At 39.6% G+C, this 26,967-nt stretch overlaps 1 protein-coding gene across 17 annotated transcripts in view; it reads right to left on the bottom strand.

Annotated features, from left to right (window-relative positions):
- RYR2 (ryanodine receptor 2) overlaps positions 1 to 26,967 on the bottom strand; it is a 709,125-nt gene that overhangs the window by 175,234 nt on the left and 506,924 nt on the right. For all 17 annotated transcript variants that reach the window (XM_073338185.1, XM_073338183.1, XM_073338188.1 and 14 more), the window contains 6 exons: positions 24,147 to 24,222; positions 19,227 to 19,353; positions 17,135 to 17,250; positions 11,545 to 11,609; positions 10,147 to 10,268; positions 6,864 to 6,913 (listed from right to left, as the gene is read on the bottom strand). In XM_073338185.1, coding sequence (XP_073194286.1) covers positions 6,864 to 6,913; positions 10,147 to 10,268; positions 11,545 to 11,609; positions 17,135 to 17,250; positions 19,227 to 19,353; positions 24,147 to 24,222 — 556 coding nt within the window. The remainder of the gene's footprint in view (positions 1 to 6,863; positions 6,914 to 10,146; positions 10,269 to 11,544; positions 11,610 to 17,134; positions 17,251 to 19,226; positions 19,354 to 24,146; positions 24,223 to 26,967) is intronic.

Raw genomic sequence — 26,967 nt, 5'->3', positions numbered from 1 at the left:
ATTGGGAGACCCATTATACATGAGAGAACTTTGTGGATTAGCATGTATGCTCCTTTCCTCCTGGATTGTCTGCCCTAGGTATGTCAGGAAAAATTATGCTCTTACTTACATTGGTGAATTTGGCCCAACATCTTCACAGCACTATTTGCTTCTCAAACATAGGAGCAGGGACAGTGAGAATTCTGGGCTTTGCATTTCTTTAGACTTAGAGCATTTAGTTTTTTCCACTCTGTTTTCAACACATATAAGCACAAAAAGCAATTGGGGTGCCCTCGCTTTTAATTTATGTATATATGCCACTAAATTAATAAAGACCAGACCAATCTTTTTTTATTTCAAAATGTTGGGAGGCTATTTTGCTTCTAGGCTGAGACCACATATCAAATTTCAGATCACCATGATTTTTTTAAATGAGTTACAAATACCTGAAATTAGGAGTTTCTAATTAAGTGAATTCTACTGATGCAACACAAAGTTCTACAGCAGTAACACAACTGTGGCAGGTCTGCCCAAACAGACCTGTAGCCAGAGCACGGTACTAGAGCCTAATGCAGAACACATTCTTCTAATCCATAACATAGCCTTTCCATTATAAAACACTTTAAAACAACAGGGTACAGTAAATCAAAGCTAAGAAACCACTAGACCTTAAAGGAACTGCATACTTAAGTAACTGCTAAAGGAACAATAAAAATTGCAAGTGCAAAAACATTTTCACTTAAAGAGTTCAGGCTAAAAGCATCCTAGAAGTTAGTGTGATCACTGGGTATCTGAATGATTGTTCAACCCTGGGCTACAATCACAACAGATTTCATAAGCAAAATGATTGGGTTTAATCAGCACTTGGATGGGAGACCTTGAGGAAAAAATCCTAGATACTTCAGGAACTGATGTTAGTGATTAAATTCAGTGTTAACACCCTGCACTCAAAATCCCATGGATACTCATCTCCAGGATGCCTTAATGGAGGGATTTGTGCAGGTTCCCAGGAAGGAGCAAACAATCAGGCAGAAACAGCATCCCCTCCCCCTTAAAACACCACAGAGTTTTCCTCCTGAGTAATATCCTCTCTGTTCATGAAAGTGAATGGGATAAATCTGGTCAGTTAGCAGCATGGCTAACATTTGTTTCAGACTGTATGTCACTTTGTCATCAATAGTGAGAATAAAGAATTGGGCTGATACACTGATAGCTCTGAAAATAAAGAGAAAGCATCTCATACCAGAGTTAAACAATATTGAAAAGTAAATTAAACTATTCATAGAAAAAAAATTTTTAAATGAGGAAAATATAATTTCAAAGGCTCATTCCACTGCAAATAATTTGTGGAAAATTCAACCCATTAATAATAATGAAAGTGCATAAACGTACTCTCCTGAGTGCACAAATACAGCTCTCAAACAGTAAATTATCCTTGTTAAATCTCAGTTATCCAATAATCAGCATATAAGAAGTCCATGCTGAAGAATAACCTTAACAAAAATACTAGTAATTGTGACACTGGCAGACCAGCCAACCTGTGTATGACCCATAACAACTTAATGAGGCATTACAATTGTATCAGGATTAGGGTGACCAGATAGCAAGTATAAAAAATCGGGACAGGAGGTGGGGGATAATAGGTGCCTATATAAGAAAAAGCCCCCAAAATTGGGACTGTCCCTATAAAAATCAGGACTTCTGGTCACCCTAATCAGGACAATTCACTTGTATGTGAATTTCAAAGAGATGTATTAGACCAGCAATCATTAACCCATTCATTTGCAGTAATAGAAATCAAGGGTAGATGCTAAGTCTGTGTTTACCTGTATCCTGAAAGAAGTTTAACAATGTAACCCAATTAGCTTGTAGATGCTTATTCCTTTCATGTCTCAATTGTTTTTACATTGTGTGTGCAACTGTGTTCAGTAGACTTTAAGATCAAAGATGTGAGACACTGCATGAAATTAACAATATTACATATATTGTCTTCATCTTATTTATCCAGGATATAATCTATGATCGGCATTCACCTTACATTAATCAGTATAACTAGATTACCTGTGTATGCACCGTAAATAGAATGTTAACTTCAAAGTGATGGGACAGTGTGCTCTCAACAAAGAAGAAACCTCAGTCACATGTTGTGCTCAAAGCACTTGAAAAACCTGCTTCAGCTGCCTGATCCTTTCATCTTTAGTCAGCTAAACTTTGAACATGGAAAGTTTAATCTGTGGGACTGAGATCTTCCAAGTAGTTACATGGAATACTCTGGAAAAGGCATGGAAAGACTCTAGCAGACTCTATATCTAAGCTGCATTTGGATTCTAACCTTTTAGGATAATTCCAAAGAGACTTTTGCAAGCCAGCAGATGGATCAGGATCACAGCAGTGATGTTATATGAACACTGAAAATCACTTGTATGTATATGATTCCTTAACCATTTAATAACTCCCTTCTTTTCTTTTATTAATAAGTCTTTAGTTAGTTTACAAAGGATTGGCCGCCAGTGGGCTATTTGGGTAAGATCTGAAGTACATTTTGGCCTGAGGGTAAGTGCCTGATCCTTTGGGATTGGTAGAACTTTAAGTATGATTAATAGGGTTTTCAGGAACCTATCACTTTATTACACTAGACTGTCTAGATGGGAGCCAAGGGCTGGAATGCCTAAAGGGGACTGTGTTTGGCTTTTTGTTAACCAGTGTGCTACTGCAGAAGCTCTTTGGTAGGTCTAATTATAGCATAAAATACCAGTTTGGGGGATTGTCTGTCCTATTTCTTGCAGTCTGCCCTGAGTCTGGCATTCTCAGTGTGGTCCATCCAGGCACCCAGTCACAGTAATCCAGTGTGGTTAACACACTTCAGGTTCTTCTGTATGGCAAACAATCATGCTTAGCTTCTGATTTTGTGTGGCGCACTCCTCAAAATTAAGGCAACACAGCTTTTACAAATGTCTTTCCTTTTACTATACACAATATGCTAATCTATCTTTGGGAGTAGTGTACAGATCCCATACCACTCATAAGAACGGACATACTGGGTCAGACCAATGGTCCATCTAGCCCAGTATCTTGTTTTCAGACAGTGCTTGGTGCCAGATGCTTTGAAGGGAGTGAACAGAACAGGGTAATTTATCTAGTGCTCCATTCCCTGCTGTCCAGTCCCAGCTTCTAGCAGTTGGAGGTTCAGGGACACCACTACAGTACATGTAGTTAATATCCAGCTAGTAGCAAGTCCCATACTGAGGCTACAATTAAGCTTGTTTTGTTCATTCAAACACACATTCCAAAACACATAAGAAGCAAAGTAAATTCCTAGGACCTGACTATATTCTAGATCTGCATGTGGAGCTCTTCCTCTTCCAGACAGGTCTTGTCTTCACTAGAAAAAAACGTGAGTTCTTAAATTAAGTTAGCTAACATAAATTCTAGTGAAGAGAAGGCAGTTTGTCGTTTTCTCGTGTGTTAGCAGTTCCAGGTGAAACTCTAGGCTCCTCCAGTCTTTATTTCAACCTGCTAATACACATGAAAACTACAAACTGCCCTATATAGTCATGAGGATTTTACTTTGTGGTATTTACCATATGTTAGCTAACGCAGATTAAGAACCAACTGTTTTTCCTAATGAAGATGCACCCACAGTAGTTAGGCTCAGCTGTTTCTGTGGCACCTATACCCTCCATCACATAGATCCAGCAAAGCCCTCTCCACACAATCCACAAATGGAGGCTGGTTGGGCTGGGATGTACAATGCAAACTGTCTTCCGTCTAGCATCACAGACCTTATATGAAGTTCACAATCTCAGTTTTTACAGTTTGCCCATTATCAATCCTACAAAAATAATCCAAGAGATTAATCCATGAAAGACTACTCCTGAAAATATTTCCCCAAAATGTAAAATAATAGAATACTAAGCTGGACAATCTGTCAAATCATGCTAACTGTGACTGTCTTGGTAAGCACCAAAATAAACCAACAGAGGTTGTAACATTCTGTGGAAAAGCAGCCTACCATACATGAAGAGCAGTGGTGTGACACACTTTACACTTTACTGACATTACGCCACAAAAAGATGAAACAATCTCTCACATTTTGGGCATAGAATCATAGAATATCAGGGTTGGAAGGGACCTCAGGAGGTCATCTAGTCCAACCCCCTGCTCAAAGCAGGACCGACCCCCAATTAAATCCTCCCAGCCAGGGCTTTGTCAAGCCTGACCTTAAAAACTTCTAAGGAAGGATATTCCACCACCTCCCTAGGTAACGCATTCCAGTGCTTCACCACCCTCCTAGTGGAAAAGTTTTTCCTAATATCCAACCTAAACCTCCCCCACTGCAACTTGAGACCATTACTCCTTGTCCTGTCCTCTTCTACCACTGAGAATAGTCTAGATCCATCCTCTTTGGAACCACCTTTCAGGTAGTTGAAAGCAGCTATCAAATCCCCCCTCATTCTTCTCTTCCACAGACTAAACAATCCCAGTTCCCTCAGCCTCTCCTCGTAAGTCATGTGTTCCAGTCCCCTAATCATTTTTGTTGCCCTCCGCTGGACTCTCTCCAATTTTTCCACATCCTTCTTGTAGTGTGGGGCCCAAAACTGGACACAGTACTCCAGATGAGGCCTCACCAATGTCGAATAATGGGGAAAAATCACATCCCTCGATCTGCTGGCAATACCCCTACTTATACATCCCAAAATGCCATTGGCCTTCTTGGCTACAAGGGCACGCTGTTGACTCATATCCAGCTTCTCGTCCACTGTCACCCCTAGGTCCTTTTCTGCAGAACTGCTGCCGAGCCATTCGGTCCCTATTCTGTAGCGGTGCATTGGATTCTTCCATCCTAAGTGCAGAACTCTGCACTTGTCCTTGTTGAACCTCATCAGATTTCTTTTGGTCCAATCCTTCAATTTGTCTAGGTCCCTCTGTATCTTATCCCTACTCTCCAGCGTATCTACCACTCCTCCCAGTTTAGTGTCGTCTGCAAACTTGCTGAGGGTGCAATCCACACCATCCTCCAGATCATTAATGAAAATATTGAATAAAACCAGCCCCAGGACCAACCCTTGGGGCACTCCGCTTGATACTGGCTGCCAACTAGACTTGGAGCCATTGATCACTACCCGTTGAGCCTGAGAATCTAGCCAATTTTCTACCCAACTTATAGTGCATTCATCCAGCCCATACTTCTTTAACTTGCTGACAAGAATACTGTGGGAGACTGTGTCAAAAGCTTTGCTAAAGTCGAGGAACACCACATCCACTGTTTTCCCTTCATCCACTGAACCAGTTATCTCGTCATAGAAGGCAATTAGATTAGTCAGGCATGACTTGCCCTTGGTGAATCCATGCTGACTGTTCCTGGTCACTTTCCTCTCATCTAAGTGCTTCAGAATTGATTCCTTGAGGACCTGCTCCATGATTTTTCCAGGGACTGAGGTGAGGCTGACTGGCCTGTAGTTCCCAGGATCCTTCCCTTTTTTAAAGATGGGCACTACATTAGCCTTTTTCCAGTCGTCCGGGACTTCCCCCTATCGCCATGAGTTTTCAAAGATAATGGACAATGGCTCTGCAATCACATCCGCCAACTCCTTTAGCACTCTCGGATGCAACGCATCCGGCCCCATGGACTTGCGCACATCCAGCTTTTCTAAATAGTCCCGAACCACTTCTTTCTCCACAGAGGGCTGGTCACCTCCTCCCCATGCTGTGCTGCCCAGTGCAATAGTCAGGGAGCTGACCTCATTCGTGAAGACAGAGGCGAAAAAAGCATTGAGTACATTAGCTTTTTCCACATCCTCTGTCACTAGGTTGCCTCCCTCATTCAGTAAGGGGCCCACACTTCCTTGATTTTCTTCTTGTTGCCAACATACCTGAAGAAACCCTTCTTGTTACTCTTAACATCTCTTGCTAGATGTAAGTAATTTCATTTCTCTCATGGTTTTGTAAAATGATTAACAGGTGAACTGTGTCCACTTTGCTTATCCCAGAAGTCTGAAACTTCAAAACATGATGCCAAGCTAATTTCCATTTTTTTTTCATTTTACTGATTACAAGAAGGGTTTATAAACTTTTGGAATATCACAGTGCGGCAGCAAACAGATATTTTCCCTTCAAATAGAAAGGAATATATGGGAACTGGGTTAAGAACTGTATTTTTTAATCAAATTGGAATCATCCAGATAATTATCCAAATGGATAATGATGGATGCTGAAGTCCTCACTGCTCCCATTATAGAAGATACGTACATAGGGACAGATTTTCAGCTAGCCTTCTATCAGCATGACGTTAGAAAAGACTGCAGAGAGTGAATGATTGTACCATGGGTGTAGAATAGACAATGAAGTGATTTTCACCAGGCAGAAATTAAGGACTCACCCGACCACTTTTATAGTCAAGTGATGTCTGAAACATGATAGACATGCAGATCTAGAGTTAAGCACATTTGGGAGAATGGAAGAATTCCACGGAATATCAGCTAAGCATTTCAGCCCACAACAGACTTTGCTTTAGTGACTTTCAGAGATAAAAAAAATGTGCAAATGCTAATCTGTTTCGACTTTAGCAGGCCAGTACTGAATAGGTATACAGCAGCAAATACTTTTATAATGATCTTGTTTGAATTCTGTTCCTTGGTAGGACAATGAGCCTGAGAATCGATCTCCTCTTAATCAGATTTACACACACTTTTTTTTATTACTACAAAAGCTCTTTTGTCCATCTAAAAACTGCTGTGATCTAACAACCTAAAGGATCATTAGTAGCCCATGAAGACCATGCATTCAGCCATGCAACATGCAACAAGGCAGTACATAACACAGCGTAAAAATGGCAAAGTAAACCAAGTGATGGCCATGCTAGTATTTGTCAACGGTCTCCTTACCAAACAGTGAAATCCTATGCCTGACAAGAACTCCAAGTTTGCAGAACAGGCTGAAGACAAAAGAAAAATAAAGAGAAGAAGGGGAAAAAAGAAAAAAAAGGGAGAAGAAAGAAAAATAACAGCTGATATATGAGCAGGAAAAAGCAACATGATGTCACGCAGAAATTCTCTGAGCAGAATGTGGGACTGAGAGTACTAAAGAAAGAGATTTAAAGTGCATATCCTTAACAAACATGGTTAAATAAGCACATATTCTAATTAAAGAAACAAAAAACTGAAAGCAAAGCTAAGTAATATAAAAGCGTTCTATATGAACGTTTTATGAAAAACCACAAGGAAATAATCATTGAAGTGTTACAAACTAAAATGCAGTCAGTGGGCTATTCAAAATATCTTTGAAAATTTGCAGGGGAAATGTAAGGAAATCAGATTAATAGAAATGTCTGATGGTAAATGTTTAATTAGTCCAATTTGGATCTCATCATATTTAATAGATTAAATAATTAAAATGAAATCTTGTCCATTAAAACATTTAACTTAAATGATTTAAGATTAGAACTAAATAAACAATAGTTTAAGTGGTTAAATCAAACAAAATATGACCACTGGTTTTGTTTAACATGTTTAAATTAATTTTAGCACTGATGAATGGTGCCCAGTTGAGAGCAATGGGTAATAAAGTTTTATGTTTATTCATAGAAAAGGGAACAGCAGTGCAAGCTTCCCCACACTGCCCCCCAACCATCGACTCAACCTTCATCTCCATCTCCACAGAGAGAGTAGTTCACTCTTCATGGCCCAGTTCAATCCTTTGCATCTTTTAGGAGAACATCACTCCGGGTGTATGTTGGTGTCTACTGTGGTGTCATTTTCTGTGGCAAGGACCTTAGTCCATTAGAAACTGTATTAAGAATATCATCTCATTTTACTTTGGCCACCAGCATCCTGGGCCTAATTCCAACCTCTGATGTCAAAGTGAAAGACACTATATGTCCCATTATCCAGCCCCGACCCATCTAGTCCACTATGAATAGTTTTTCAAAAGTATCTTATCATATATAATTCGTTTTGATTTAAAAAGTAACACATTAAATAGAGGTCAATCTATTCCTCCTGCCAGTGTATGAGCACAACACTCATCGACTTGAGTAGAAGCTGTGCTCACATAGTTGAGGCTGGAATTGAGCTCATGAAGCATGTCTAGCATGCCTAGTATGACCCAGCTGGCAACAAAGCCAAGGGCCTGATACTTGGGCTCATATCCAGAATCGATCCTACAAAATTGCAGTACTAAGAGGGGCTGTCTTGCTAAGTAGGCTGGTCTTAACAGAGAAGACATTAAATCAAAGTCCATGCCATCAGACTCTGGTCACTAATAAGGTAGAAGTTAATAATTCCATGGTACTTTATATAAAATGCTGGGGATAACCTCAGTGTCTTGGCCCACATTCACCCAATTAACACATCAAGATTTAATGTCCAAGGCCGTGTGTGTTTGCTGAGCACTAAGTGGTTGTTGGATTTGCCTATACAATCACTACATTGCCATTATCAATTCAAAACTCATCTACTTTACTGCCAAAAAGAAAACGTAGGTTTTGTTGGGTATTTCAAAAGACAAACTGTCTTTCCATCCTGGGAAAAACCTACATGAAGCCAGGGTCCAAAGGAAACTGAAAACAATTAAGAAATAAAAAACAGCTTTGGTGAATCTCATACCCCTTCCTAAGTTCAATACTGAAATTAAACCTTCCCTCTTGAGTTTTACCTTGCCTTTCTCAAGGCCCCTGAAATCTTTGAACAGCTAGTAGGATGGTTCATGGCAGAGGACTGTAAGATGGAGTTCCTATAGCCCTTGAACATTCATCATCAAGAATTAATTTTGCAGGCTAGTAATAGATGGTTGGTCAGATGTGTTACGGTGTCTTTTAAATTCCTTGAAGGACTCCAGACAAAGCAATGTTAGAAACAAGATGTCAGAATAAGTGGGCCATTAGTTTGCTCTAATATGCCAACTATTATGAGTCATGTTCAATAAGGCTACCAGAGAATAGCCCTCATGTAAACACGTCAGCCCTCCGTATCTGGGTCACCTACTGGGGTGTGTGTGCTGATCTGCAGAGAACATCAGTCTGTGAAAGCCCTACCTAGTGAACTTTGGCTCAAACTGTAGCAGCTCATGCTTGCAGCTCTGGAGAGCCCCAGTCCGTTCTCCGGCATCAGCCAAGATGGTGGCTAAATATGCTGACTGATTCCTGCTGACTCATTGTGACTGGTGTGGCTTTTTTAATTCCACCTTTAGTTTAGAGCAGCAGTCCCCAAACTTTTGAGGGTCACACCCACCCTCACCCCGTCCACACCCTGGGGTGGGGGGCAGTGGACAGAGGTAAGGGGACTGCAGCCAGGTGCAGCTCCACTCCCAGCTCACCCCAGCCTTGGCCTCGGCCCCAGCCCTGGGCCAGGAACTGAGCCGCAGCTAGTGGCTGAGGTTGAGAGCTAGCGAGGTGATGGGAGCAGAGCCACACTGAGTCTGGAGATGGGGTCAGGCACAGGGCTGGGAGCCAGGGACACAGGTGGGGGCGGGACCAGAGCAGAGCTGGGAGGGGCTAGTGGCGCTACCTCCCTGCCCCCTGTAGGGGCTGGCATGGGCCTGCCACATCCCCCTGATATTCCTCCATGCCCCCTAAGGTGTGTGCGCCCCACAGTTTGGGGACCTCTGGTTTAGAGGAGGTGGAAGTGACAATTTAGCAGGAGTTTACATAAGACAAACAGGTATCTGTAGGTAAAGCCTAAGAAGAGACAAGCTTCGGGAGAAGGGTTGGGCTGAGACTTATGTTGTGTTACTATTATTAAGAAAGTCCCAGAAAAGATGTGAGTCAAATTATACACAGAACATCTTGACTCTTCTCAGAGCAGGGTGAGAATATGTTCTCACAATCTGCCATGGTTAAATTTTGTTCTTGAAAGTATTTGTGAAATTTTGCATGAACAGCAATTTTTGCACAGTCTTAGTACTTGTCTGTACTGTACATGAGTAAATTTAGATTCCTGTCCACCTGAATAACAACCACTGCTTTTTAAAAGTAGCATTGGATTCAGAGTCTGAAACACACACAGACTTTTGTGTGTGTGAATTCTCCCTTCTAACATCAATGAATCATCTTAATACAAGAAAGAAAATGAAAAACATTAGATCACTTGTGTTTCCATAAGGCTACTTTACCTCCCCTAACTAAGCTAAAACCTGCCTACACATCAACTATTGTTCTTTATTTATTTGTACCTTGTCACCATTTCTTTCTCCTTGTTAGAGGCATGTCCCCCGCTGCTCAGAGGCCTGCTTGCTGCAGATAGGAAATACAGCCGATGATTTTTGAAATACTGATCAATTAAAGGGAGCACAACCTGAAATACATCAGAGAAAAACAGGCACGGTCAACTCAGGGCTTCTTGTGCTCTAGTTCATAATATTCATTTCACATCACAGTTTCATGGCAAGAGGGATTTCTTAACGTGTAACATTTTTTTTCTCTTTAAATTCTGTTTATCCTTAAATTCCCCTTCTTTTTAAACAAGTATTTAGGATGTCAACCAAAAACATGAACTAAAGTGAATTTCTACTTTCCTCCTGGATTTTTAGGAGGGATATGAAGGGGGAAAGGTTATTTATTTATATTTCTAATAAAATATATCTATTATTACTCCAGATGCCTTTGACATAGCTTAAAAAAAATCTAATCAAAACAGCAGCCAGCCTGAGAGCAGCTCCCTGCAAAACTCAGTCTCCAGCAAAACTAACTGTTCTCCCCAACGAACATCTTTTCCCATCATTCCCCCTTCTCCTGCAAAAACCTCCCATGCCACCAAATGGAGTTTAACCCATGAACAGAGCATACTGTTCAGTGCCTATGGCTGATCCATCACCAGGCATGGATTCAAAAAAATAAAAATAAAAAATTCCAAACCTTATTTCATTTGAGAATAATTTTGAAAGGAAAAAGCAACATGAGTTCCCCAGTGGATGAAACTGCAGATGGTGATATATTTTGTGACAGCACTTTATAGTACAAAGACTATAATTTACTGCTAGGGAATCAGGGTCAGAGAATGTTGCAACACCTGTCTGCTTATTCATTAATGGATTGAAAAGGCACCTTGAATATGCACACACCAGGCAAGCTTATGAGTGCCAAAGGTGTAAGCAGAATTTCCTAATGTATAAAAGATAAATCCTTTTTGGCACAACCAGACATCAAGATAGTTTTAAAACAAGGAAAGAAAGCAGGAAGGTGACATTGGGAAATATCTAGTTGTATTTTCTCCAAGTATAGCTCACATTAACTGTCTAAAGATTATATAATAGAGACACAGTCTACCCTCCTTCATAACTGGGCGAAACCAGTACAGGGAGAACGTGGGGAGCTTATGAATACCTAGCATGATATGCTGTATACTGTAAAGAAAGAAGATAAAGGGAATTTAAGGAGAAAAAGGTAATTTTTTTCATAGATATATTTCATGTGATAGTCTGCTCAAGCTGTGTAGCTTTTCATTTGTCAACAATATAACAATAAAATTCAATACACATTTAATGTAGACCAATGCAAATATAACAAGAACAAACATGTTTCTTAACAAGCAGTTTCTGCACTGAAAAGGGATAAGCAAAGATATACTCTACTTTGGCAAAGAACTTGATTTCTTGCTCATAAGGGAACTGTTCTCCTTTGCCTCTGCTGCCACCATCTGTGAGTAGGAAGAGTTTAAGATGCATACTGAATAAATAAAATTACATGCTATTCTATACTTTAAATATGCACACTTCAGAGGAAGTAATTTGCTTCTCTTCTTTAGGGCTAGGTTTTAATATGCTTCAGATAACATATATTAGTTACATATGTATTTTAAGACTGCTTCATCCGATATAAGATACATTATAAAAGGGGGGTAAAAATAAGGAGCCAAAACCTCTGGTGGTGTATATCAGTGTAGCACCCTGGAAGCCAGTGGAGCTATGTCTAGTCAAGAATCTGGCTCAATGTTCTTATTTTTGAAAAAGCTGGTAACGTCCTATAAAGACCTTGCTAACATATATAAATAAAGCTAAAAGTAACAAAAAAAGAAATCAGAGTAGCTTTTAATTTACTTCATTTGATACAAAAAAGCCCATCCAGAATTTGGGGCCCCTACTTGATGTAGCCAACTTTTTCCCCATTATAAAAGCCTGTCTTGGGAGCCACTTCATGACTTTTTCTGTGGAAAGGCTGTGTCTAGGACAAGAGTAGCAGGAAAGGAAATTTGACTCTGTGTTTCAATCACAGATCTAGCACTCAGTTCTCGTGGCCTGCTGTTGTGGTTCTCTTGTTCAGTAGCAGTGCTCAGTATGATGCATACTGAGTGTAAGCACAGAAAAAAAACCTAAGAAATAAAAGAATAAAGGAGAGAAAAATCTCTCTCTCTCAAATCACATAACTGAATTCCACAGAAAGAATTAAAGTTAGATTAGGGAAGCTCAATACCTCAAAAGAGTAATTATATATATGAACTACAAAGATTATGATTAAACCAGCTTTCCCCCATATTTTACAAAACTATTGGATTTTGATTGCATGGTTAAGAATTTTCTGTCTAAAGAATGCAATTAATTAAGAAGTACTCACTGGAGAGTAAACTTACTTCACTTGCCACACTACAATGAAACTCAGATACCATTTGATAAACACATCTGTTGCAATCTGCAAAATCCTGATAAGCAATTAGTGTTAGACACATGTCCAAGTGAAGCAAAAAACCTGTAACTTTTTCCACCCCATTTGTTTTGCGAAGAGGAAGGGAAATAAATCATTCTTTTTTTCAAGGAGTTTGAAACATTTACCGTGATCAAATGAGCAACAACTGTTCATTGCACAGAATAAAACACATGCTGTTTTAGATGGCTCTGAGCAGGTAAGAGTCTTCCTCACTTTAACAGTCCAGAAGGTTGAAAAAATTTAACCGGGGCTTTGATATTGTCCAACCAGTGTGGCAAATTACATGCACCAGGAGTAAAACCTGTGATAATGTAAGAAGTTATATGAACGAACTGCATCCTTTTTTAAAGTTTATTAGTGTGCTCTTTCACGCATATTCACGGTTGGAATGCATCTTATAGGATCTGTCCTGTATAGGGAGCATTGAAGAGCTTCACTGTCCCAGTGGAAGCACAATTCCTCCCAGACCTTATCTAATTAGGCATTTTTCATCTGATTCCCCCAAACAGTGTGGTGTAGATAAGCTGAGAGAAGAAATTATGGGAGCACTAGTGTAGACAAGGTACTTGGGGCCCTCTGGTATTTTAAACCACTGTGTCCTCCAGGCAGCGGCGTATTAACGCCTAGGCCAACAAGGCCTAGGCCTAGGGCGGCAAATTTGCAGGGGCGGCAAATTTATAATAGCAGCCAGAGGCTGCTTCCCCCGGTGCCGGTTCGCGCCCTCCGCCCCCAGCCCCGCCCCAACTCCACCCCTTCTCCGCCCTCATTCCCCACCCCCTCCCTGTCCCTAATGGTCCCCTTCCCCAAATCCCCGCCCTGGCCCTGCCTCCTCTCCTGAGTGCGCCACGTTCCCCCCTTCCCCCCTCCTTCGCGAAGCTGTTTCGCGCACAAGCACTGGCAGGGAGCGGGGAGAAGCAGGACCTGGGGGCGAGCTCAGGGGAAGAGGCAGAGGCGGAATCGGAGCGGAAGTGAGCTGGGGGGGGCAGCAATTATTTCTGGGCCTAGGGGCGGCAAAATCATTAATCCGCCACTGCCTCCAGGACTACTTTGACCATAGTTAAGACAACACAGCAGTTAAAATTAGGGTGACCAGATAGCAACTGTGAAAAAATGGGACATGGGGTGGGGGGTAATAGGCGCCTATATAAGAAAAAGTCCCAAAAAACGGGACTGTCCCTATAAAAACGGGACATCTGGTCACCCTAGTTAAAATGCTAGCAGTTACTACCCCGATGGACGTGTTCTAGTGGTATGTCAATGACAGGAAATTTGAAGAAAAATGCTCATGCAAAGAGGGTGGATGACTGGGCACTAACCTGGGACATGGGAGACCTGGGTTCAATTCTCTACTCTGCCACAGACTTCCTGGGTGACCTTGGGCAAATCATTTAATCTCTCCGTTCCCCATCTGTAAAATGGGGTCTACCTACCGGCATGTTGTGAAAATAATGCTAAAGACAGTGAAGGACTCATCTACGATGGTAATGGGGGCCACTGAAGTGCCTAATCTAGATAGGTAGATAGCCCTAGAGCTCCTGTGAGCAAGGGGAGTGCAGAGTGGATGCACTACAAGAGGATACAACATGTGCTTTCCTGAATAGACGTCCCAAAACCAGGGGAACTTGTTCCACCCTCCCACTCTACAGACTTGTGCAGAAACCTCTATCTAGGATCAAATTCACCCAGTTAACTAAATGGGTAAAGTGAAATCAATGGGAAATCAGCAGACTGATCTGTTTCTAAGGGCTATATAGCCCCACAGTTCAGACTGCGGGGGGCCTGAATTGCAATGTGCACTAGCCTGCGGCACTGTAACTCCTCTGTGTGGACTCTATGGGCAGACTAAAAGGTACCAAGTTTGCATTAACTTAGTGCTGTTTAAATAGGACTACATTATCATGAACTAGGTTTGTGCCTACATTGTCCACACAGGGGAGTTACTACACAGCACACTAGTGTTCACTGCAGTTCACACTCATATAGCCCAAATTGTGTGTAGACAAAGCCTAAATCTCAATGCCAGACTACCCATCATAAATTAAATTTCCTTCTCTCTACTTGTCTACTCATGGAAATGTATTCTTTAGAGGTGCATCTCTAATCTGTCACTATTTATGCACTGTGCATCTTTCACTTACATTGGGCAAAAACTGGCATGAATTCTTTTTCTACCTAAATGATGTCAAATCTTTATTCTCCTGTTGGCATAACTCCATCTTGCTGGAAAGGCATGCTGAGCTGAGCTCACTTTTTATGACATTTCTGGGGTTATGTATGCAGGGCTGAACATTCAAGCCTTGTGTTCAGCCTCAGAAAATGCTTGGGGTGGGATGAGGGGGAGAAAGGACATTCCTTTCATATGCTCATGGACGTTTCAGAAGCCACTGTGCACATGTTCCACTGCCAGTAGGATTTACATGGCAGCGCAGGTGCCTGGTTTGATTTGCTCCTTTAAAAGCAGATGATAGTGAACCTTGACCGACTTGGAATAAATCGGGGTTAGAGAGTCACAGTGTTTTGTGAATTAAGGAGAAGGGAGTTTACATTGAATGGAAATTGGAAGTTCTTCATCCCAGCTGGCCAGCCCTCCCTCCCTCTCACCAATAGTTGATTCCCTCTAGTCAAGTCCGAGAACTCTCTACTGGTGTCTTTAATGAGGCCCTGATGTCTCCTCCCTCTCCCATTGCCTCCCAAATGAATCTTCCCTGGGTTCTATGACTGCTAAATAGGGCCGATACACCTCCCTAATCTCCAAGGTAATTATGGAAAGGAGAGAAACTGGCCAAACTCGGTCAGGTATGGCATGGCTCTGTAAAGCAAGCAAAGCCCTGAAGAAATAGTGCAATACTGTAGCTAGCAAATCCTCAGAGGTTCCCTCACAGTCAACACTAGGAAGTGAAGCCCCATTATGTCCTTTGTGGTTACTAGAGAAATCTTGAATTGGAACACTAACACCATGTGGAAACTGAATCTAGCCACGAGTGTGGTGGCTTACTTGTTTAATGGAATACATTGGCATAAGCACAAGGAATCCGAACTTCCATGAGCTACACTAGTTGCCTGTGGGGTTTTGAGTAGAGTGTAAAATATTGATTTTCATGTGTAAAACTGTAAATAACTCAGGAATGTGGTTCACAACCTTTTCTATACTGGGCCTTTCCCCACTCCCCAGAGCCTCCCCCTCACCTAGCTGGGATTCCTCTCACGTTTAGCAAGATGGAAGGTGCAGGGGAGTCATGACCTCCTGACATCTGGCTGTGACCCCCAGCTTGGCTTTGGACTTACCGACCACAGACACCACTTCTCTCCCCTTGCCTTACTCCACAGATGAGAACAGCAGAGCCACTTGAACCAAAGTCTCATTGGTGTAGATGAGAGGTGGATGCTGGTTCTCTGTGAGGAACCCATAGCTTTGGAGTTCACTCCTCCCTACATGCTCTTGGTATAGCCTGAATTGAATGGCCTGCAGGGCACATGAAAGAGCTCATTTTTTCTAAGCTTTTGAAAAAGGGGGGGGGGGTTTGTGAGGGAGGAGAACTGATGAGGAGAGAGGCAGGTTTCATTTTTATTTTGTCTGGTTTGCTGATTGGGGATTACATGATTTAGAAGTGATGTTGAATTATGGTGGAGTTGATATTTGTATTTATATTTTATGGAAAGGACGTCTATATTTATTTATTTATTTAAAAGTATAAACTAGGGGGTAATTAGCTCTGAAGCTTAGTGTAGCACCATCAGAGAGGAAGGTTTACTTCTACTGTTACCCTCTGAGAACTAGGAGTGGACAGGCTATTTCCTCATCTGCAAACATGATACTGCCGAGGTTTTTTTTTGAGGGAGTGGCCAGCTGGTGTCCCAGGAAGATGGGGTCACCAGGTTCAGTAGGCAGCTGGAGTCATACAGAATTGTAAGTAAGATGTTCCAGAATATGATGGAAGGTTCCAGAGAATAAGAAAATTATAGGTTTGAATTCATCGATCTGAAGGGGTTGGTTTGTGGCCACCTGCTGCACACAAATATGCAGAATATAGATTATCACCACAGAGCAAAAATTGCAGTTTTCTCACTGCTTTATATGCAGAGTCAGGAGACATAGTTTGTATTCCTCACTTCAGCTCTAGCTCTCTGAGACTCTGGATAATGATATATTCATTAATGTTATATTACTACTACTACTGTTGATAGTAATATTACAAATCTTAAAGATGATATGATTCAAAGGATTTAAGTTATCATATGGGTAGGCTGAAAGCCTTTTGTCTCAAACCTATACCTCAGGAGTGACTAGATGAAGTCTGAAAGGGCTATCCCACAGATAAGATGTTAAATCAGTCTACTATGCTAAGTTCTATTATAGCCATTGTACTGACACCTTCCAAAAAACATAATTAATGTCCTTCAGAAAAAGACCATACACTCTAAGAAAAGGATATTTTTGGAAACTATACATTTGTTTTTAATTTTTTCAATGCAAATTTCATCAGTTAAAATATTTAGTAAAAACATAAGTAGGTACTATACCAAACTCCAGAATGTACTGATGGGCTTCATCCACGTATCTTATCAGCTGCTGAAGGAAACTGTAAGCGAATCGTTTCTCAATGGAAGGTGTGTCTAACTCCAGGTCCTTTAATCCTCTGAAATAAGAAATAAATAATTTCCCACACACTGAAGGATGACTCAATGCAGTCTTAATTCACTAAATAGTCCAAAGCTACCTACTCTGGTACTTCTCAACTGTCTGTTAGGATAAGAAACATTTCTTATTTGGAGCCAAATTTTCTTCTGTCACACAAATTTGTCTTTTTTATACCTTTACTTATACTTTAGCCAGTTACACAAAAATACAGATTCCTCAAATAAGGCTTATGGAAAAACGGTTTTGCTGAAGATATTGCTCCCACATTTTAAGCTTCTTTCTCAGTTATGTGTTACTGTCTTACACTGTTTCCTAAGCTTTGACCCCTCCAAGATGAGTAATTTTGAAGCTATCAAAATATTCATATTCACAGAAAAAACATTCAGTAATAACAGTGCATCAAAACTCAAGTTTTATTTAATCTTTCTCATTGAATTTTTGCCAAAATGGCACTAAATTTTTGTCAGCAGTTCACTCTTTTAAGTTAAACTCATAGGCTAAAATGTCCATAACTGGATGTCTGAGGTTAGACACCCACACACACATTTATATCTTGGATGGTTTAGACACAACAAATCCTGCATGTACGCAGAGAGTTAGACTAGATGACTCTTGTGGTATCTTCTAACCCTATGATTCAGATAGCTAAATAACACCCTTAATTTTCAGAGGGAGTTAAGTGAATAGGACATCTGAGGATCAGGGCCTCTTACTGAATTGTGATTCCCAATCTGGGGCACCCAATTTTGAATTGTTTTACCTTTGACAATCCTATACAGTATACGACTACTTCCCAATGATTGATAACTACAATATAGCAGTAAATTTTATCTAAAGTACCATATATTCAACTACAATGTAGTTTGAATTTTAAATGCCTCTCCCCATCTCAATGGAGAGAAGTTTGGTTGGATCAGCAGGAAATGGCTAACTCCTAGAAAGGAAAAGAGAGAGCTCATGCCGACATACTGGAGCTAAGTTTCTTCATGCCTCAAAATGCACATAGGAATGTGCCTCAAGGAGGGTGAGAGATTATTCTGCCTCTCATCCAGGGGAGATGAGGGGAGGTGACTGGCTCTCTCAGCCAACCCCACCTCTATGTAAAGCCTTCTTGGGCCTCCAGAGACTGCTATTTCTGCAGAACAAACAGCAGCTGAGCAAAATGGAGCAATGTCTGGAATGACAAACTGCAGGAGAGCTCACAGATGTAGCAGCTAGGGACAATTCTGACTTCCACATGCCCCCGGGAGAAGAAGAGGCAGGACACCCCACTCCACGAGTTAGGGACTGGGCAGCAGCAGTGGCAGCTGGAGCAGAGGCCAGCCCTGAGGCAAGAGGTAGAAGATCAGCAGCAGCAGCTGGGGATGAGTGGAGACAACCTGGCAGAAGCAGGAGGTCAATTCACAGGCTACCTCTAAGCCACAGAGGGATCTAGCCAGGCTTTCCTAGAGGGAAATAGAGTCCTGGCCAGCTGAGGTGGGCAGAAACAATTCCTTGGTACTGGGGCAGGGAGGAAATTGTAGGCTTGAGGCCTGTTTCCCCTCACCCTCTGGATAAGACAGTCTCTCAGCATCCCCAGGGCAGTGGAAGGGGCTGGGAGTCCTCCCCTAAGTGTGGGATATAGAGTAGAAAGCAGGAGATGGAGCAGGGGAACCCAATGGAGCTGACAGTACTCAGATACAGGGGAGCTTTCTGAGGAGCACTGAATAACTGACATAGAATACCTCCCAGAATTCCCCAGTATACAGGGATTAGAATTCGGCCTGGGCTCTGTAAGCTAGGTTGGGGAAAGTTTCTGTTTCCCCACCCTGCCCTTACCAGGTACTCATGTAAGGGCCAAGCAGATTTGTTCCCTCATTATCTTAAAAAAACCCTTAAGCTTAACACTCCTTTAGATCCTTTTATATTAAACAAGATATTAAGGAGGGTTAATTATCTGCTGTGAAGCAAATTCTGTATTGGATGTGAATTTACCTGGAGACAACATATCCATTGATCTGTAGAAACTTGAAAATATCCTGTGCTTTCTCTCGGTCTTTGGCTTTTTCTTTGGCTGTCAGCGTGTCATAGGGAACCAGCAGAGGGTGGTTGCCTCCTCCTACTACAAAATGTCAAGAAAATGACAAAGTAGTTAGAAACATGTGGTTAGATGGCACGTCCTTGTTTGTAACAAGCCTGTGACAACATGCAGTGCTTTGTAGGTCACTCTAACAACTAGTAAAATACATGATAGGTTCCTCTTTACTCTAAAGTACCAATAATTTACTTTTTTGTTTCACTAAGCACATTGTTTTCCCACACGGAGTATCTGAATATACATCTGAAGTATATTTATAGACCTGACTACATACATATTTGTAACTTAGTCAAATGTTCCCAAGACCTGCAAACCTCATGGTAGAAAGAAGCATCAACATCCTTGATAAAAAAAAATTCTAGTAGGGAAAAAGCACTTAAAAAGTTACAATTATGACTTCACATTATGCCAGTGGTTACGCTTCACAGCACATCACCACTCCCTCACTGCTAAAACTTGTGTCTGGTTAGATTTTACATTTTTGCTTTTTTCTCCTCTTTCCAAAGAAAATGTCCAACATGATCAGCTGTAGTTATCTTTAAGAGCTCACTATAGTATAATTAGTATATAAATAGTATAATTCAAAAACACTGCTGCTAAATACTGTGTGTCATTGGCTAGTCATACTGAAGTCACTGGCAGAAACTTCCAGGGGGACCAAAATTTGCCCCTTTGAGAAGCAGAGTTCTTTGCTTTTTATAAATACAGTGGTAATAACAAAGGGCTCACATTTTTAGCAAAATAAAAGTGTATCGAGATAAATATCAAATTGTGATGTGGATCTATTTTATAGTAATACAAAAGTCAATACTACATGGAAAAATGTGCAAAGCATGATATTCAGGGATAATTCAGACAACTGATCACTCTGACCAGCTTTTTGTGGTGGAGAGAGAAAAAAAGATAATTAAGGAAATAAAATTTAAAATTTTCCAGAAAAATATGGCTTTATAATTTCTCACTGGTTGCACATACAGTCAGTTTTTCATGAGTATAAATCCATAAGATAATTATTACAACTACCAGTGTGCATATTTACATAAAAACATTATCTTTGAGTTTTTCTTTGGACTTAAGAATTCATTGGCTCTCAGTTCTTATTTCTCACCCAAAGTCACTATTCTTTAACAGCCCACAATTAATTACTGCGGAAATTACTATGACGTCACAAAAAATGATAACTTCAGGTAAGTATTTTGCTACCACAGCAAGTCTCTAATGAAAATATAACAGCAAGGAAGCAAATCCAATTCAGAAAACACTACACATAAGAAGAGATGTTTTCAAAAAGGAGATTCTTTAGAATTTTTCAGGAGGTCTGAGTAAGGTCTTTAAAATGCATGAAAAATGAAATCCTGGCAGACAAATCTATGTTTTCTCCATTAAAACAAATGGGTGCAGATACTAAATTAATGTCAGGTATTTTTGGTTTTCGTGTCATGTTTCACACATGCTGCTGAGTTCTCAATGCTATTCCTTTAGACAGACATGAAAAACACATACAAAATAAATAGACATCCAAATCCAATGTAAATCATAAGAAAGCAAAACAACCGAGTTTTTCATTAGTAAGAAAAGCTTGTGCATTTGAGGGAGATGTGCATACGTGAAAAATGTTTAATAAAATATAAAACTGTATTGTCTGACGAAAAAGTGTCAACATTCATTATACAGCTGACTGCATGAATATCAATTATAGATACTGGGTGAAATCCTGGCAGCACTGCAGTCAATGGCAAAACTCCCATTGACTTCAACAGAGCAGGGTTCAACCTTTATATCTAAGGCCCCAATCTTGTAAACCCTTAGCCACGTGAGTGGTTCTTATTCATATGAGTATCTCCAGAGAAGCAAATGGGACACCTCACGTGAGTAATGGTTACTCATATTTATAGGAGTTTCATTTACATGTTGCTATTTTTATTTTTACTTTCTTACCATTTACAGAGTCAAATTTCTAAAATGGAAGTTTTGTAATTTATTATTAGTTTCTTAATTGTTTGTAGATTTCATACAAACTTTTTACTTAAGTTTCACATTTAAAATGCTTATTTATACTAAAAAAACCAAGCTTCATTACCACCCTTATTGCAAAAACAACTCAAACACGAAATTAATAAGAAAATATACCATACCAAATTTACATCCAGCACTATCTTTCTATATATTGAACTGCCACAAGTCATGAAAAATGAAATTCTTTGACCAAGTTCCATCAAGGTTTGCAGTTTGAAGTCAATGGCACTTGTGTATCTAAGTCACTTAGGTGTTTTTGAAAAGCTCACCCTTAGGTACCTAAATATAAGCTTAGAAGCCTAATTTTAGACTCCTGGGGGCAGATCCTCACCAAGTATAAACCGTACTGTACCATGTACTGAAGCACAGGATCTTTCCTTTATTTTTGAAAATTTTGAACTGTGTATAAAAAAGTTCACAAAAACTTAACATGCTGAAAGTATTGATAACTTTTCACAAGTTATCAATTTTGTTTAGAAGTGGCCAAGATTTTGTGTCACTAAGACAAAAACTTTTGATGAAAATACAGTTTTGGCCCCTGTTGCTGCAACACTTATGAACATGCTTAAAGTTTGGCAACATATGCAGCTGCACTGTAGTGAGTGGGACTACTCATGTGAGTAAAGTTTTGTACTAGCCTAAGTGGTTGCAGTGTCAGCGCCTTCACTTTCAACATTTTTGTTTCCTATATCAGTTTTATAATATTCAAGGTAGGGAAATTTTCAAAAATTTCCAGCATTTATGATTTAGTTGACTATGAATTTATATCTACAATTGCAATAGCACACATTTGAATTAGGTTTATAAAGTCTCTATCTAATTTAAATTATTTTTCCAATCAATGATTTAAATTGCTCTACCTTGAATGAGATGCTACATATTCTGTATGCAATGCATGGGGAATCTCACTGGATAAAATGCTCTACAAAATTAACATTTTAAAGCCTCCCAGGAAAACCAGAAAACTACAGCTTTCTGGAATCATGCATTTTCCCTCTGTGAAATAGTAACCCACATAAATATGCCCACACATCAAAAAGACTCATATTTCATAATTAAAGACAGTGAAAAGATCCACATGTACAAGGCGAGAACTCTATAAAGAATATTATTGTACTGAATGTACCTGACCATTAGGTGACAGCAGAGGATCATAATTTGAAAGATCTTTCTGCAAAAAGATCTTAAAAAAAACATACAAGATAACATAACCTTATGTATATACATGACCTGTATCAGACAGCTAAATTATTAGTCTGCCATTTTCATCTGTGGGAAAACAGATATATTCACTATATCACAAAATGGCAAATATATTGGAAAATTGTAACCATTTTTCACCTGCCAAACCAATCCACACTTCTTACCAAGTAGCACATACCCTCTCTATCATTCATCATAACTCCCTGCAAGGTTTTCAATAAAAACACACCCCTCTTTATGCTGCCTTCCTTGCCTGTAAATCCCCTTAGTTAATGAGTACACAGCAGCAACACCTCTGCCTTTTCAGGTGTCAAATACACCTCCCCGTTCCAAATGTCTAATCATCCTGCAACATTCTTCAAAAGTCCAAATCCCCTCCCCCCAAACTGGCTATTTAGGTTAGATAAATTTTATTTTAAAAAAATCACAAAGAAACTGAAATGAGGGGAAACATAATGTAAGATATGGAAATTCATTCTCTTATTTATCCAACACAAGGTCACCCAGATAAGGCCTTACTGCTCAGTAATACTAAGGCTTCATTTACACATTCACTGACAACGGTTTCAAAATTCTGCCTTCAGTCATACCCATGCAACTCCATTTGAGTCCGTAGGATTGCATATGATTAACACAGTGCAGTCAGCCAATATCTATAGAGCTCTAGTTTAAATACGTGAATAGTGGTGTCAAGCCATCATTAAAACACTAGCTACCACTGTACCGTAAATAGAAACTGAGATAAAAAGGAAAAAAAACAATTTCCATATTAGCTCTTTGCCTTGACATCTTTTGATGAGAAAAAAAACCTAAATTCCAGTCAGTGAAATGTACAATGCCATCACTATTTTTTTCCATGTAGCAATTAAACAATTATAACATCTACAGAATAAAATGTTAGCATTAAGGCGCAAAAAAAAAAAAATAAAAACCTTAACTTTCTTTAACACGGAAGAAAACATAACAGGTAACAACTATCGTGTATAGTAATATTTACCATCTGGACCATAAGAGATTAGACAGAGTACACTATTTTCCTTGTAAAGCCAAGGAACTAATCTAGGTTTAATCACGTTTGTCAATTTAATCTGTAATGAATATAATTCTTGATTAATACATTGCTGGATAACTTGGCAATATGTAGAATAGTATGAATGAAGTCTAATTCCTGTGACCAAGAGTCTGGTATCACAAGGGAAATAAAATAAATAAAAGAAACCAAATGCAACACAACCATCAAGATGTTTACAAGTCTTAGTTAAACAAGCTCTTGCCCTCTCTTTTTCCTTATTGAATTAGTCTAATTCTCTGGGTATGGATGTCTCATTCTGTATTTCCATGAAGTGTCTAACACGTTTCTGGATGTTCAAAAATAATAATGATCATGATAATAAAGTAATTTGAAAATTTTGAACAATTGTTCTGTCTCGATGTCTGATTTTTCAGGTCAAGTTTAAATAAATGGTTTAATTTCTTTTTTAATTTGACCTTTCTTAATACTGCATCATAAACACATAACCTAAGTTGAGTCACTCTGAACTTAAAACACCTCAAAAAACCCCCAAAAAACAAACAAGCAAAAAACCAGAGATGATTACCTTTTGCTTCCAGTTCCATTTTCTTTTTCTTTGCCCATATGTTATGGTAGTTTTCAGCCATCATCTCAGCCATTGCCTTAAGAAAATGGAGAAGTTAATGATTAATGTTATAAATCTCAAAGAAAGGTAATTTTACAGTTTATATTTAATATCAAGATCTTGCAATGGCATTGTAATGTAGATAATATATAAAATTACATTTAAATGTTCACTTGCAAACTATCATTTTTATTGATCAGTCAAGCTGACAAATCTGGAACTCAACAGCTAAACCCAATACAGTTATTTATTCTGCACTGAACTTCTCCCTCAACCTTGCACAAAAGCCAAAGAAACCAGTTTTGTATGAAATACTACATCAGGCGGGGGAATGGAATCCATCCCCAAGCTGCAAGTAGGCACAGAGAAGCTCTCTCCCTATGTTCCTGCTGCTCCAGTACTTAGTCTGTAGTGTGTCAGCAATGACTTTGCACCCCTTACATGGGTGTTTGTATTCACTGGATCCAGGTAATTGTGGATCTGCTGCCACAATCACAATTTCACTTCTCATTCCTGTAGGGGACTGGAGAGCTCCCATATGGGCTGTACCCTTAGATGCTCCTGTATCCCTGGGGTGAGGCAAATTTGTCCTTCTTGTTTTAATGTTCATCTCATCACAGTTTTAGTATGTCTTGATTAACGTTGTAATACATGTTTAGGTTCCTCATTTCTCACCAGTAGAGGGAGCTATTATGAGGCTGTCTGGGCAGGCTCGGCAAGTGACCTATAAGCCATGTGTATAACTTGAGAGAGATGGGGTGGGGTTAAGTGCTTCTATGTGTTGAGAGGTAACAGACTTTGAACAGAGAGGAAGTTTTGTCTGCCAGCATCTAGTACGCCTTGCCCAGCTTACTTACTTTAATGGCTGTATTGTAGCTTAGGAGCATTCATTTGGATTCTATTGTGGTTTTCAGTAAATAGTTAAAACCTACCCAGGTCTCTCAAACTTAACTGAATTGCTCTAGGGGAAAGAGCAGTTTGTAACATTCCTTTTGGGCTATGATATGTAGACCTGGTGCACAGTTCCTATTGCCTTCAATGCAATGTTTCGTTGCCCAGAATATATGAAAACCAGTCCACTCATTTAGGGGACTATCTATGGATTTAGATGCAAATTTTGGCCATAACGTGTCTGCATACTAAGACAATCTCTAGGAAAAGATGGGTATAGTAGAGCACCTTCATAGGACAAAACACATTATTTATATATATTTAATTTAACAATTCAAAAAATCCAAACACCCACTTTTTACTACTGTCAAAGCAGTTGCCTTTCCAAAAGCTACCAACTTAAGTCAAAGTTGGAGTATGTAGGCTAAGCTCTTACTTAAGATACATTAAAACCTCAAGTTACACCAAAATGAATCACACCTCATATTTCCCCTTATCTCTCACAAATGCATTGCTCATGCGCTTGAAAATTACAAGAGAAATTGTAACCTGACATAATGATGCAAATGAAATTTTAGTTAAATTTGCTTAGTTCTGGTGATGTTATTGATTGAGGAACAAAAGTAGGCTTCTAACCGAAAGCTAGCTTCAAACATAACTGGTGAAACCAGTTACTCTCGATCATAAGGACGGTCAGTATTGACTTCTAACTCACTGGAGGGCTGTAAACAAAGGGAAATTATCAGTGACAAATGGCAGATAGTGTGATGTAAAATCATGAGTATGGGATTGGTATTCACAAAGTCCTGAATTCTAAATTCAGTTCTAGTTCTAATGCCAGTTATTTGCAGTTTGGCCATGGGTAAATCACTTAGCTCCTCTGCTTTAAGTTTCCCAATCTGTAATACTGTGATAAATGCTTATCCACATCCCAGAAGTATTGTGAGGGTTAACTAATGCTTGTATGGCTTTTTGAATATGTGAAGTCCTGTATAAGTGATAAGCATAGTTATAATAATGGAGTAAGTCCCCAGTGGAATGCTGCAGGAACTAGTGTGACTCAATTTTATTCACCATCTTTAGTAAGTATTTGGAAGTTTAATGGCTTACTAGTTAAAATATAGCAAGGATACTTAATTGGGAGAAATTGCAAACTCCAGGGAAAGATACACAGAAATCTACAGTGGTTAGAAATAGAGACTGGAAACAACAAAATAATATTTAACCTGAGAAAATTTAGCCTGAGACTTTGGGGAAAAATAAGCTAAAACATAAATATTCGAAGTGACAAAGATATTGAACTTGGAAAGCAGAAATGCCAAGAGACAGCTAGGATTGGTAGTAGACCTGAAATTAGATCTATTAGAACTCTGCAGTACAATAGTTTATCCACTAAGTGATATTTTAGGATTGCATACGCAAAAAAAACAAAAAACAAAAAACCAGAGACCAGGTAATAGTGCCACTCCACACAACTCTGTATAATGCATCTCAATGCCAGAAATACACAGGAAACTCAGAGAATAGTAATAAACATCATGAATAAGCCAAAGGGATATAACTAAACTACAGACGAAAACCTAATTATGTGTAGACTGACCACATAACAGCCAAAGGAGAGATGATAATCATCTACAAGTGCTGTGCATCTGACTTGTGTTCAGTAAACTCCAGAGCAGGAGAGAAAATGCTTAGAGGAGTCACAGGGGATATTAATTAGAAGTAATGGCATGTAATTAAAGGGGAAAATCAGAAAAAATGAAATAGCAACAAATCATATATTTTAATACCAATAAATACTCCACTGTCAATACTTGTTATGAAACTTACATAAATTTCTGCATCTCCCGTTGTATCAAAGATACACAAGAGGTTTAAGTTAGGCACAGAG

The sequence above is a fragment of the Lepidochelys kempii genome, chromosome 3, assembly GCF_965140265.1.
Source record: "Lepidochelys kempii isolate rLepKem1 chromosome 3, rLepKem1.hap2, whole genome shotgun sequence".
In the NCBI taxonomy this organism is placed as follows: Eukaryota; Metazoa; Chordata; order Testudines; family Cheloniidae; genus Lepidochelys; species Lepidochelys kempii.
Note: the sequence above shows the minus strand (reverse complement) of the source record. Positions and strands in the feature narration are given on the sequence as shown.